This window comes from Ctenopharyngodon idella, chromosome 18 (assembly GCF_019924925.1).
Source record: "Ctenopharyngodon idella isolate HZGC_01 chromosome 18, HZGC01, whole genome shotgun sequence".
Taxonomy (NCBI): Eukaryota; Metazoa; Chordata; class Actinopteri; order Cypriniformes; family Xenocyprididae; genus Ctenopharyngodon; species Ctenopharyngodon idella.
Genome location: NC_067237.1, coordinates 32,435,794 through 32,448,702, shown reverse-complemented (window position 1 = coordinate 32,448,702; position 12,909 = coordinate 32,435,794). Strand labels below are relative to the sequence as shown.

At 38.8% G+C, this 12,909-nt stretch overlaps 1 protein-coding gene across 2 annotated transcripts; it reads left to right on the top strand.

Annotated features, from left to right (window-relative positions):
• Positions 1 to 2,735: 2,735 nt before the first annotated feature.
• Positions 2,736 to 8,774, top strand: LOC127499856 (P2Y purinoceptor 2-like). Of its 2 annotated transcripts, none has more exons than XM_051870493.1 (2): positions 2,736 to 2,874; positions 7,696 to 8,774. In XM_051870493.1, exon 2 carries the CDS (start codon positions 7,708 to 7,710, stop codon positions 8,701 to 8,703), a length of 996 nt encoding a protein of 331 aa, XP_051726453.1. In that variant the 5' UTR covers positions 2,736 to 2,874; positions 7,696 to 7,707; the 3' UTR covers positions 8,704 to 8,774. The 2 variants fall into 2 exon arrangements, with proteins under 2 accessions (XP_051726453.1, XP_051726454.1); XM_051870494.1 differs by lacking the exon at positions 2,736 to 2,874 and adding an exon at positions 3,860 to 3,931.
• Positions 8,775 to 12,909: the final 4,135 nt, after the last annotated feature.

Here is a 12,909-nt window from a genome sequence, read left to right as displayed (position 1 = left end):
CAATGGCTGCCGCGTGCGCATGTCCGTTAAGTCCACGAGACCGTAGGGTGTCCCATTTGTCAATTTTAGGCTTCAGAAGGGTGCTCGCGAGCTCCCCCTTTGCGGCCGATATGCGCCCTCGATGCACACTTTTGCTGAGCCCGCACTGGTGCGAGCTCCGCGGCAGAATTCTTCCCGACAGTCAAAGCGACGTTACGTCATGAAAGTGCGGACTCGTAGGAAGGCTGTGAGTGTTTAGGGTGCCGTTTGGGACAGGGCCACAGTCTTCCTCTGAGTCCGCACTTTCACGACGTAATGCTGCTTTGACTGCCGGGTAAAGTCCTCTACGTAGCTCACAGTCTTGCGGGCTCAGCAGAAGTGCGCATCGAGGGCGCATAGCAGCCGCAAAGGGCGCTCACGAGCAGCCTTCTTTAAGCTTAAATGACGAATGGGACACCCTGCGGTCTTGTGGACTTAACGGACACGCGCACACAGCGGCCATTGTAAGTCCACAAGACCGAAAGTGTACATGAAGTGTGCCATTTCGCTCGCGCTGCGTTTGCATACTTTATCACAGCGATAAGTGAAATAAATGCAATATTTGACTAATACACTGATGTTTCAGAGTCAATTTCATTCAATAATATATATACTGTTTACAGCATCTGTTTTTACAAGAATAAAGTTCAACATAAGCATATATTATTTAATACCAATGTAGTGGGGTCTACATTTTTTATCAGTTTTATTTTGATAAACATGACAAAATATAACATCACAACTACATGAAAAGAGCTTTAACTGTTATAAAAACAGAGATTTTTGAGCATTAGGGGAACTGAAGGTGTGAAAATAAACACAAAACAAATGTGATCGTTGTCATGCGGTGAATCTGGTCATGAAACAGCTGTGTCGTCATCAGAGCTCGTGCAGCTCCTCTTGAGAAACTGTGCTGGCTGACTCAGGCGGGCTGATCTCGAATCGCTCTCGCGGTACTTTGATGCCACACGTCACAGTCACATGCCGTCGCCGCTGTCTCAAGTCGGACAAAATTTCTTACCGGCATGCACTGCTTCAAGTCAGCCGCCGATCGGTCTGTACGGCACTGCATCAAGTCGAACAAGCCTAAGGTCTCAGGTGTGAATGGGGAGCAGGTGTGTTAAATTTGGTGTTATCGCTCTCACTCTCTCATACTGGTCACTGGAAGTTCAACATGGCACCTCATGGCAAAGAACTCTCTGAGGATGTGAATAAAAGAATTGTTGCTCTACATAAAGATGGCGTAGGCTATAAGAAGATTGCCAAGACACTGAAACTGAGCTGCAGCACGGTGGCAAAGACCATACAGCAGTTTAACAGGACAGGTTCCACTCAGAACAGGCCTCGCCATGGTCGACCAAAGAAGTTGAGTGCACATGCTCAGCGTCATATCCAGAGGTTGTGTTTGGGAAATAGACGTATGAGTGCTGCCAGCTTGCCAGCTGCAGAGGTTGAAGGGGTTGGGGGTCAGCCTGTCAGTGCTCAAACCATACGCCGCACACTGCATCAAATTGGTCTGCATGGCTGTCGTCCCAGAAGGAAGCATCTTCTAAAGATGATGCACAAGAAAGCCCACAAACAGTTTGCTGAAGACAAGCAGACTAAGGACATGAATTACTAGAACCATGTCCTGTGGTCTGATGAGACCAAGATAAACTTATTTGGTTTAGATGGTGTCAAGCGTGTGTGGCGGCAACCAGGTGAGGAGTACAAAGACAAGTGTGTTTTGCCTACAGTCAAGCATGGTGGTGGGAGTGTCATGGTCTGGGGCTGCATGAGTGCTGCCTGGCACTGGGGAGCTACAGTTCATTGAGGGAACCATGAATGCCAACATGTACTGTGACATACTGAAGCAGAGCATGATCCCCTGCCTTCAGAGACTGGGCCGCAGGGCAATATTCCAACATGATAACGACCCCAAACACACCTTCAAGATGACCACTGCCTTGCTAAAGAAGCTGAGGGTACCTAAACACTATTGAGCATCCTCAAACGGAAGGTGGAGGAGCACTAGGTCTCTAACATCCACCAGCACCGATGTCGTCATGGAGGAGTGGAAGAGGACTCCAGTGGCAACCTGTGAAGCTCTGGTGAACTCCATGCCCAGGAGGGTTAAGGCAGTGCTAGAAAATAATGGTGGCCATACAAAATATTGACACTTTAGGCCCAATTTGGACATTGTCACTTAGGGGTGTACTCACTTTTGTGGCCAGCGGTTTAGACATTAATGGCTGTGTGTTGAGTTATTTTGAGGGGACAGCAAATGTACACTGTTATACAAGCTGTACACTCACTACTTTACATTGTAGCAAAGTGTCATTTCTTCAGTGTTGTCACATGAAAAGATATAATAAATTATTTACAAAAATGTGAGGGGTGTACTCACTTCTGTGAGATACTGTATGTACACTGGGCATTGATTTTCCGTCACTATTCACTCCAATGTATCTATTAAAAATAGAATAAAATATAAAAAAAGAAATTAAATTCATATGTAATTCAAATTCATATTTGTCTACAAAACTAACTGCATCAGAAAGCATTGCATTTTTAGTTTTTTAAGATCATGGGAAACATAAATTCAGTCAAGTGTGCCCAAACATTTGTTGTACGTGCAGAGACTGACCACATAGAGTTTAGCTCAGGTTCATAACTCTTCTGACTAAGGGTAATAATTAATACAGTTTTGTGAGGCAAGTAAGACAGCAATCGAACACCTTGCCATTTGTTCTTTCTTTTGAGTCACAGAAGAATGCTGACGGACCTCATGCAAATCCAATGAAGCTTGTTTTATCCTTGCACTGGAACTGTGAAGGTCTCATAGATGAATTCAACCTGAGAGGGACAAAGGAACAGGTCAGTACAAAGCTTTGCTGTTTTTGTGTTTTTGCATTAATTTCATTTATTCAGGAGCTTAGGTTTTGTCAGTGGGCAGAATATATATATATATTTGTTGTATTTGCACTTTAAAGTGGTTATTCAGGAACACAGTTCACACAACAATAGGTGGTGACATCTAAACAAAATGATTTTATTCAAGTTAATTTTTAATATGAAGCTGGACTACATTACATAACATATATTAGAAGAACATAGCATTAAAATGTGCTATTTAAATTAGAACTATCAAGAGCACAAAACTAAGAATCGCTTTTTCAAAGAAAGTTCCCTGCACAAATTAATTTCCAGTTTCTTTCGGGCTGCGTGAAATTGTCTTCACTGTACTGTTGGCTAAGACGTTAATTATTGATAATTAGCATATGCCTTTCTCCTTTGCCAAACTCTGCAGGGTTCTTGCCAAGGGCACTATTCTGAAACATGTCTTCATGCAAAGCATGGTAGTTTTTCAGTTGTTGGTGCAGATACATCCAATAATAAGTTTATTAGATGAAAAGTTCACCCCAAAATTCAAATTTTGTCCTCATTTACTCACCTTCATTTCATTCCAAAACTGTACAATTTTCTTTCTTCTGCAAAACACAAAAGTAGATGTTAGGCAGAATGTTGATGTTCTCCTTTGCATGAACCAGTAATAGGCATCACCGACATGAGAACTTTTTCAAGAGATTTGAAGAGCAAAAAAAAAAAGTTATTTTTAAATTAAATTATTAAAACATGGTCTTGATAAACAGGTGTTCTCAGTATTTCCTCATTCAAGTAACCTCAAAGGAGCTGTTATAAACCTCAGCTACCATAGCTCCCTCAATTCAGTCATGTTATGTGAGGTTTTCTGAATGATTGACATATTATTGGCTGACGCCGCAGCCTATGAGAGCAGGCTGAGGCATGTAAACACACCCACAATGGAGAAATGCAGAATAAACAGGCAGAGGTAAAACAGGTCTATGTGTATGCAAACAGAAAGGAGACAACTGTTGGTCACATTGCTGAAGGATCCAATGAAAGTATCTATGTGAGTTATTTCAGTTGTTTTCTTTCTATTATTTTGCATGTCTGTGATGTTCTAAATGAGGATTATGTTCTTTAACATCAGTATACAGTATTACTAAGTTTTTATTGAGCTTGCACTGTGAAAAGATTGTTAAAACAATAGTTTACAAAATACTATCAAAATCATTCCAAAGGGGGAACAACTAAAACACTAAGGCCCGGTTTCACATACAGGGCTTAGCCTAAGCCAGGATTAGGCTTTATTTTGATTAAGGTATTTAAGTAGGTTTTTATAAACATACCCTAGAAAAAAACATTACTGGTGTGCATCTTGAGACAAAACAATGGCACTGACATATTTTAAGATATGTCAGTACAAATTACTTTCAGTTAAAACAGCTCAAACATGCATTTAAATCTAGCTTAAGCCTTGTCTGTGGGTAAATTATGCAACTGTAAAACTGTCAAGATGTCTAATGTCTAAGATGTTCCAATATTTTGAGTCATATGATATATCATTTAATGCAGATACAATCTACAACAAATACTGGAGGAAGTTTAGAGGAAATGCTTGGGGAGTTTTGAGCTACTTTCTGGCTTAATTCACTTAACTGATCGATATGTGTTAGTCTCTGACATTAATGAGAGCACTGTAAGGGGTGTGTGATTACCAGAACAACCGTTTAGTGCTACTTTAAATGCTAATTTTCTGCCTTGGGCATTGAAAAACAGCAGGTAAATACTTGGAAACATTCTGTTAACAACATAAAGTTAGTTGAAAAACTTGTATGCTGATGTATGCAAGCTAAGGCATGTTGATCTTTTACAAAATATCTGTCAAAAATGGAACATTTGTGATGAAAATTAAAATGTATGTATTTGAACTGCATATAAAATATGTTAAAAAGTTTTAACATGAATGAATAAACTTAATGTGATCCATATTTGTCAGTCATACATAAATAAAATGCACTGTAAAAAAAAATGTCATGATTTGTTTTCACAACATTTTTCTTTTGTCAAATCAACTTCAGTAATTAATGTGGTTCAGATAACACAACATAATATTTTGAGTTTCTGTTGATTAAACCAATTGCCTTCATTGTATTAACTCAATTTTTTTTATTTCAACTCAAAATTGTTTAGTTGTGCTATTACAGAAATCTTGTTTCTTACCCATAAGAAATACGTTCAAGGCGACCCAAGTTCAATTCCCGTCTTGAGGTCCTTTCCCGATCCTGCCCCCCTCTCTCTGCCCAATGCTTTCCTGTTTGCTCTCTACTGTCCTCTCCAAATAAAGGCACAAAAAGCCCATAAATATAACTTAAAAAAAAAAAAAAATCCAATTTGTTTCAATCTTATACATTTTAACTGAATAGTGCTTGTTCTACAGCTTCATACTTTTTAACTGAATATATTTCAGATTTATGCTGCTTCTAAGCAATTTGAATAGATGCAAATATGATTTAAAAAGTATTATTATTGAATACTGATTACTGAAAATGTGAATTAAAGATCTTGACCAAAAATTGAGTCCCTGCCCCTTTGATCGCGAAAGTGAAAGTGCCCTTTGCGGTCGCATCGCGGTGCCCCCACGTTCCCATTTCTCCTCCCCCGGAACGCGATTTCAACCGACGGAGAACCACATTAAAGCACATTAAAAACACCACATAGACATATAAACAACATTAAAGGTGGGGTAAGCCATATTTCAAAAACGCTGTTGGACATTGTTGGTATTTAAAATCAACCCAAACAAACACACCCCTCTCTTCATTGCTCCGCCTCCAAAACTCACCCTCCACTCCTAACCACCCTGCTCGGAGTCGGTCTCGAAACCCGATCGCTGCTGACAGGCGAGGCGAGTGCACTAACAATGACGCTAAATACCACATTCTCTAGCGGTTGTCAGTGCGCAGTGGTTTACCTGCACAACTCATTTTCTTTAAAGTTTCCTTGAAAAGGGGGTTTGACTTGTCAAACAGTGGTGGCTTTTTCTGGAGCTTGGCGATTAACTTCTCTGTAATGTCGTCTGCCATTTTAAATGTGTGAGCCCTTAAATTAGAATGGATTCTGATTGGCTGTCAGTGTTTTATCATTTAACAGCAGGAAAAAAATCGTTCTGAAAGTGATCCCAACGATACCATTTCTCTATACCGTTATTGTTATAGCTGTGGTGTGGACAGTGCTATTCTTTCATATTTAGAACGATTTTTAGAACTATATCATTATCTTTATAGTTATCGCTATAAAGGAAAGGAAAAATAAAAAGCGCAGATGATGGAAAAATAAAGCGCAAATAAAACAAACAACAAGGAAGCACAGAAAATACAGTACACAAGAGTAAATACAAACAAGAGTCCATTGTTAGCCGCCAACAGCACAGCAGCTCCAGACAATCAATGACACTCAAACCCAGTGTTACTCACATGTGAAGCGGGATCAAAGCAGCCTCCGCGTCTGTTTTCAGGTTTTCCCGCTTAGCTCTCTCCAGCACTGGAAAGCTTTTCTGATATTAACCCTCTACAGCACAGGAAAGTTTTCTTAAGCCCTATGTTTAGTAAATTTTTCTTTAAATGATTACAACCAATTAGAAAGGTCGAGAAAGTGCCAAAGAACAGTCCAGTAAGGTGTGGGAGTCACTATCAAGCACCATTTAAAGGTGGGACATCCTGTTCTGACACATGGTCACAGGATCACATGGTGTGAGAAGGCGGCAAGATTATTTGCTTTAGTAATCTTATTTAAAATGACATGTACTGTACATAAAAAATATGTGTGTGTATGAAGGTGTAGAGAAGCCTTTTGTCAGGTTTTATGAAGTTTTTTTTTTATTTTGCATGTTCAGAAATTCAGTTTTTCTTTTCGTTGCCTCAGGGCAATGTTGTGCGATAAGGGGTACTTTTCGAGGATGTTTTGGACAATACCTCACATTGGCCATAATGTGTTATAAGAAAGGAAGATGCAGGGTTCCTGGGTGTGCAGGAACACCCAAAGTGATGTGCAAAAATTGTAACATACACCACTATTTCACAGCAGAGAAGAACTGCTTTTTGAAGTTTCGTACGAAGTGAAATCTTATTACATGAAGTACATTATATGGCATGACACACTACATGATACAAACCTATGCATGTATCAAATTCAGTATATCAATGTCTTTCAAGTGTTTTTCCCTTTTTACTTAATGATTTCTTGACATTTTAAAAAAAAAATTGTGATTTTGATGATACATTTCTCTATGATTCTGTACCATTGTTGCACAACAAAAATATTTTGGGGTGGGAGGAGGGTGGGAGGTCAAAAAAAATTTTTATCAATAAAATGTTACCAAATGAACCAAAAAATTATGTGGAATATTTTTTTTTCATGTCATCAACATGTGTGCAGTAAAGGGTTAACACGGGTCCTAAAGCGCTTGCCCAGTCATAAACCTTTATTCCAGTGATATTCTTTGAGCTCTTTTGTATTGTGTCTCATCTCTCTTTCTGCAGTCTTTCTTCAAATCTCTTTCTCCTCGACCTGTCATACGCCCCCTAATGCTGATGCTACACGTTTGTTGTTGGTGTCGGTCCGACTAACTTCCAAACAGTGTTTTTGAAATATGGCTTACCTCTCCTTTAAAACTTTGATTTAAATCCAAACAGCAACTTTTTTTGGCTGAGCAGGGTGTATATATGGTATATTTTATGGTAATTTCTTAATTTTTAATATTTGGTCCATAGTCTTGAATCTCATTTCTCATTGCTTAGATCTGATTGATTTCATTGTCTTTTTCTCTGACAGATCTAGATCAGAATGGCAACATTTAACAACACTGGCACAACCAATGGCAGCAATCAGTATCGCTGTGTTTTAAACGAGAACTTCAAGTACATTCTCCTCCCGGTGAGTTACACTCTGGTGTTTGTGGTCGGCCTGGGGTTGAACATCACCGCCATGTACGTCATCTTGTTTCGAACCAAACACTGGAAGCCCAGCACCATCTACATGATCAACCTCAACGTCTGTGACACTCTTTATATCCTCACCCTTCCGTTTCTGATCTACTATTACGCTGATGAGAACGACTGGCCGTTTGGCGAGCCGATGTGTAAACTGATTCGCTTTCTCTTCTACACGAACCTCTACGGAAGCATCCTCTTCCTCAGCTGCATCAGCCTACACCGATTTTTAGGTGTCTGCCATCCGGTACGCTCTTTGTCTTGGATGAATGGACGTCGTGCTCGTTTGGTCTCTGTGGGCATATGGACGACAATGCTGATTTTTCAGGCGCCGATCCTTTATTTCTCCAGGATGAAAGATAATGGTGGTATACGGGTTTGCTACGACACCACCAGCAAGGAGCTCTTCAATGACTTTCTGGTCTACAGCTCGTTGGTGATGTTCCTGCTCTTTGTCCTACCATTTGGGGTGGTGCTGGTCTGCAACGGACTGATGGTGAGGAAACTTCAGGAACCCGGTGTTGGTGATGGACCAATGTCACAACGCTTTAAGCAGAAGTCAGTGAAGATGATTATTATTGTGCTTCTGGCTTTCATGTTGTGCTTCTTGCCTTTCCACATGAACCGCAGTATATACTACACCTTCCGCTACCTGGACAAACAGGTGAGCTGCTCGATGCTTGACTATGCCAACATTGCCTACAAGGTCACGCGACCTCTAGCCAGTCTAAACAGCTGCATCGACCCCATCCTCTACTTCATGGCAGGACAGGGCTTCAGAAGAAGCATCAAGAGCAAGAAAGCTAAAGCAAGATCTGAAAATATGAAATCACCATCAACCTCTTTATAATGTGCTTGAGCAAAAATAAAATATCTCAGACTACTTACAAAGGTTATTGGGGCAGCCATGACAGGGCCTCACTCAGGGAAGTGAAATTTGATGAATGATAGTCATCAATGTTGATGTTATTAAAGGGCTAGTTCACCCAAAAATGAAAAATCTGTCATTAATTACTCACCCTCATGTCGTTCCAAACCCGTAAAACCTTCCTTCATCTTCGGAACACATATTAAGATATTTTTGATGAAATCCAAGAGCTTTCTGACCTCCAATAGATTGCAACATTATTACCACTTTCAAGGCCCAGAAAGGTAGTAAAGACATTGAAATAATAACGACTTTAATTTAACAATGTCTTTACTACCTTTCTGGCCCTTGAAAGTGGTAATAACGTTACAGTCTACTGGAGGCCAGAAAGCTCACGGATTTTATCAAAAATATCTTAATTTGTGTTCCGAACGTGAACGAAGGTCTTACGGGTTTGGAACGACATGAGGGTGAGTAATGACAGAACATGTATTTTTCAGGTGAATTAACCCTTTAAAGACTCTATTTGTAGTCTCTGAAATAAAAAAAATTTTAAAAAAAAGGAGTGGTCACAATGGTGAAATTTCAGAAAAAATTTGCAAGCAAAGCATCCATTGTCAATAGCATAGAGATGTATAAGTGTACAGCTCACACAGAAGTCAAAACATACAGTTTTTTTTTTTGTTGGTCAATGCGGTTAGCATGACGAAACTGAACACGAACGAAATCTGCATGTGATGCGAAACCGATTATGTGAATTCCTATTTGGATTTTGACCTAGAAATTTAGCTGGGCGATGGTAAATGTGACCGCAGCTTAATAAGGAACTATTTGGTGTTGTATAAATAGAAGGTCCCTATGACCTTTCCATATAGAATGTGAAGGACCATATCGCTATATATATCTGCTCTTTGACCAGAGAATGTGCCGCGTTCTATTCATGCTGCATAATTGATGCACTGGTGGTGAAGGTAAACTCTGCTTCTGTTAAGAAACCTTATAAAGTGACAGTCCCTGAAGATCCCTGGGAAAAAATAGTCTAATGAAGTTGTCATTAAGTTCTGAAAAGAGGTGTGTCGGAACGGTTATAGCAGCACAAAGTCATTTCCTCTAACTGACTATATAGACTTTGGTTCAGTTCCAGGATGAGTAAAATCAGAGAGAGCTGTCTTTATATGCCTTAAGTGAGGGCGAGGGAGTGAAGTGAAGGGAGGTTTGTTTTTGTAAACTAAAACTGAAACTAAAACTATTAAAAATCGTAATAGTTAATAAAATGAAATATAAATATTACATGAAAAACTTAAACTTAAAATTTGAAATGTTGCCAAAATAAAATGTTTAACCTACTGCTATTTCTAAAGCTAGAACTGGAATAATATAAATTAAAGCTAAACTTAAACTAAAATTGAATTGAAAACTTAAAAGATAAAAAGAAAAAGCTAATTCAAAACATTAATAATTAAGAAAATAGTATAGGCTATTAATAATACTAAAATAGCACTGAGCCAAGCTTTATAAGATTGCTGAATCAGGGGAAACTTTAATATATGTCAATAAAAAAAATTTAATGGAAAAGGAGAGGTTGAACATGGGTAACATTTCATTTCTAAGATGTCTAATTGTTTAAAGTGTCTACAAAAACTATTCATGGGGTATGTGGTTTTAATTTCAGTGATGTCAGAAAAAAGAGGCTGTTTGTCATCCATCTTGTTACAGTACACTCAAAATATATGCACTTTATCAGCAAAGTAAAGGAATTTTAAAGCACCGATTTTGATTTGAAATTTGAAGTGATTTGTCAATTTTTTGTTGAAAATAACCATCAGAAATGGCCTGTCTATCTCTATGCATATTAAACTATTTTAACACCGAAATAGTTACATCCTTCAGCTTTAAAGATGATTTCCGAATGCAGTTGTCACTCCCGTAAAAAGGCCTAACGGACTTGTTTTTAGATATTGAATTAAAGATATTTTTCTTTTTTTAAACATAAATCTAACAAGTGATTTTTTGCTTTAAAACAAAGAGCAGATATATATAGCGATATGGTCCTTCACATTCTATATGGAAAGGTCACAGGGACCTTCTATTTATACAACACCAAATAGTTCCTTATTAAGCTGCGGTCACATTTACCATCGTCCAGCTAAATTTCTAGGTCAAAATCCAAATAGGAATTCACATAATCGGTTTCGCATCACATGTAGATTTCGTTCGTGTTCAGTTTCGTCATGCTAACCGCATTGACCAACAAAAAAAAAACTGCATGTTTTGACTTCTGTGTGAGCTGTGCTTTATACATCTCTATGCTATTGACAATGGATGCTTTGCTTGCAAAATTTTTCTGAAATTTCGCCATTGTGACCACTCCTTTTTTAGTCTTTAAAGGGTCAGTTCACCTGAAAATACATATTCTGTCATTACTCACCCTCATGTCGTTCCAAACCCGTAAGACCTTCGTTCATATTCGGAACACAAATTAAGATATTTTTGATGAAATCCAAGAGCTTTCTGGCCTCAGATAGACTGTAACGTTATTACCACTTTCAAGGCCCAGAAAGGTAGTAAAGACATTGTTAAATTAAAGTCGTTATTTTTGTTTGTTTTTTTTGCACACAAAAAGTATTCTTGTTGCTTCATAACATTAAGGTTGAATCACTGTAGTCCAATGGACTATTTTAACAATGTCTTTACTACCTTTCTGCGCCTTGAAAGTGGTAATAACGTTGCAATCTATCGGAGGTCAGAAAGCTCTCGGATTTCATCAAAAATATCTTAATATGTGTTCCGAAGATGAAGGAAGGTTTTACGGGTTTGGAATGACATGAGGGTGAGTAATTAATGACAGATTTTTCATTTTTGGGTGAACTAACCCTTTAATTACATCAACATTGATGACTGTCATTCATCAAATTTCACTTCCCTGAGTGAGGTCCTGTCATGGCTGCCCCAAGAACCTTTGTAAGTAGTCTGAGATATTTTATTTTTGAAAAAAAAAACTAATCAATAAATCAACATTCAGTGATGAAAAATAAACATAAAATTAAAGCTGCAAGCAGTGATGAGGGGGCCCTCGCACCCAGGGCCACCACCACCCGGTGGTCTTAGGAAAACAGTGAATAGTGGGCGACATGCATGTAATCAAGTAAATACAGGAGAAATATGGCAAAGTCATTTTGACGTGCCACACTTCCTGATGCCAACAGGTGGCGCTTTGACTATTACTTAATATTGCCATGTAGATGTCTTCAGGCTAGGATTATTATCAAACATGTGAAGTTTAGAGCAGATCGGACATTGTTTGCCTGAGTTACAACAACTTCCTGTTTCGTGGTGTTAATCACATAATTTTGCACTTAGCCAAGTGTTGCATGATTTAACGTGTTTCTAGCATTTTTGGTATTTCGTGGCATATTGAAATGTGTTTCTGGGAGTGAGTTACAGTGTAAAGCCTGCCATTTCCTGTTGTCAACAGGTGGCGCTATGACTAACTGAATATTGGTGTATAGTTGTCTTTAGGCCAGGACTCTAATAAAACGTGAAGTTTGGGGCAGATCGGACATTGTATGCCAGACTTACAACAGCTTCCTGTTTCATGGCGAAACATCAGACTTTGTCAGGCCGCCACGGATGCACCGTTCAACGAAAACTCAAGATCTTCGCAAATTTAACATCGCTAAGGCCTTTAGATTAGGCTGACCAAATATGATGTTGATCTGATAAAATCTCTAGGAGGAATTCGTTAAAGTACAACATCTGAAAATGGCAAAAACTGCAAAAATTTTGCTGAGAAAATTCAAAATATCTCACTTCCTTTTGGGTTTTCAGATTTAGCACCCAGGGACTTTTTTGTAGGTATTAGGCTGTTACATGTGTCTGCCGAATTTCATACCTGTACGCGTTAATTGAAATTTTGTAGGTGGCGCTATTGAGCCATTTTGGCACACCTAATTCTGAAATCCATATCAGACGTAAATTTTCACCTCTTCTGACATGTATGCAAAGTTTCATGAGTTTTCGAACATGTTTAGGCCCTCAAAAATGTGATTCATTTCGGAGAAGAAGAAGAATTGACTGAGCAATTACAATAGGGTCCTCACACCATCGGTGCTTGGGCCCTAATAAATGCCTGGAAATATGTAAATATCAAGAAAATGGCACATCATGCAATTTAAATATCAAGAAAAT

What these genes read in the sequence shown, in the direction of transcription:
- LOC127499856 (XM_051870493.1), top strand. Translation starts at nt 7,708, where the DNA reads ATGGCAACATTTAACAACACTGGCACAACCAATGGCAGCAATCAGTAT.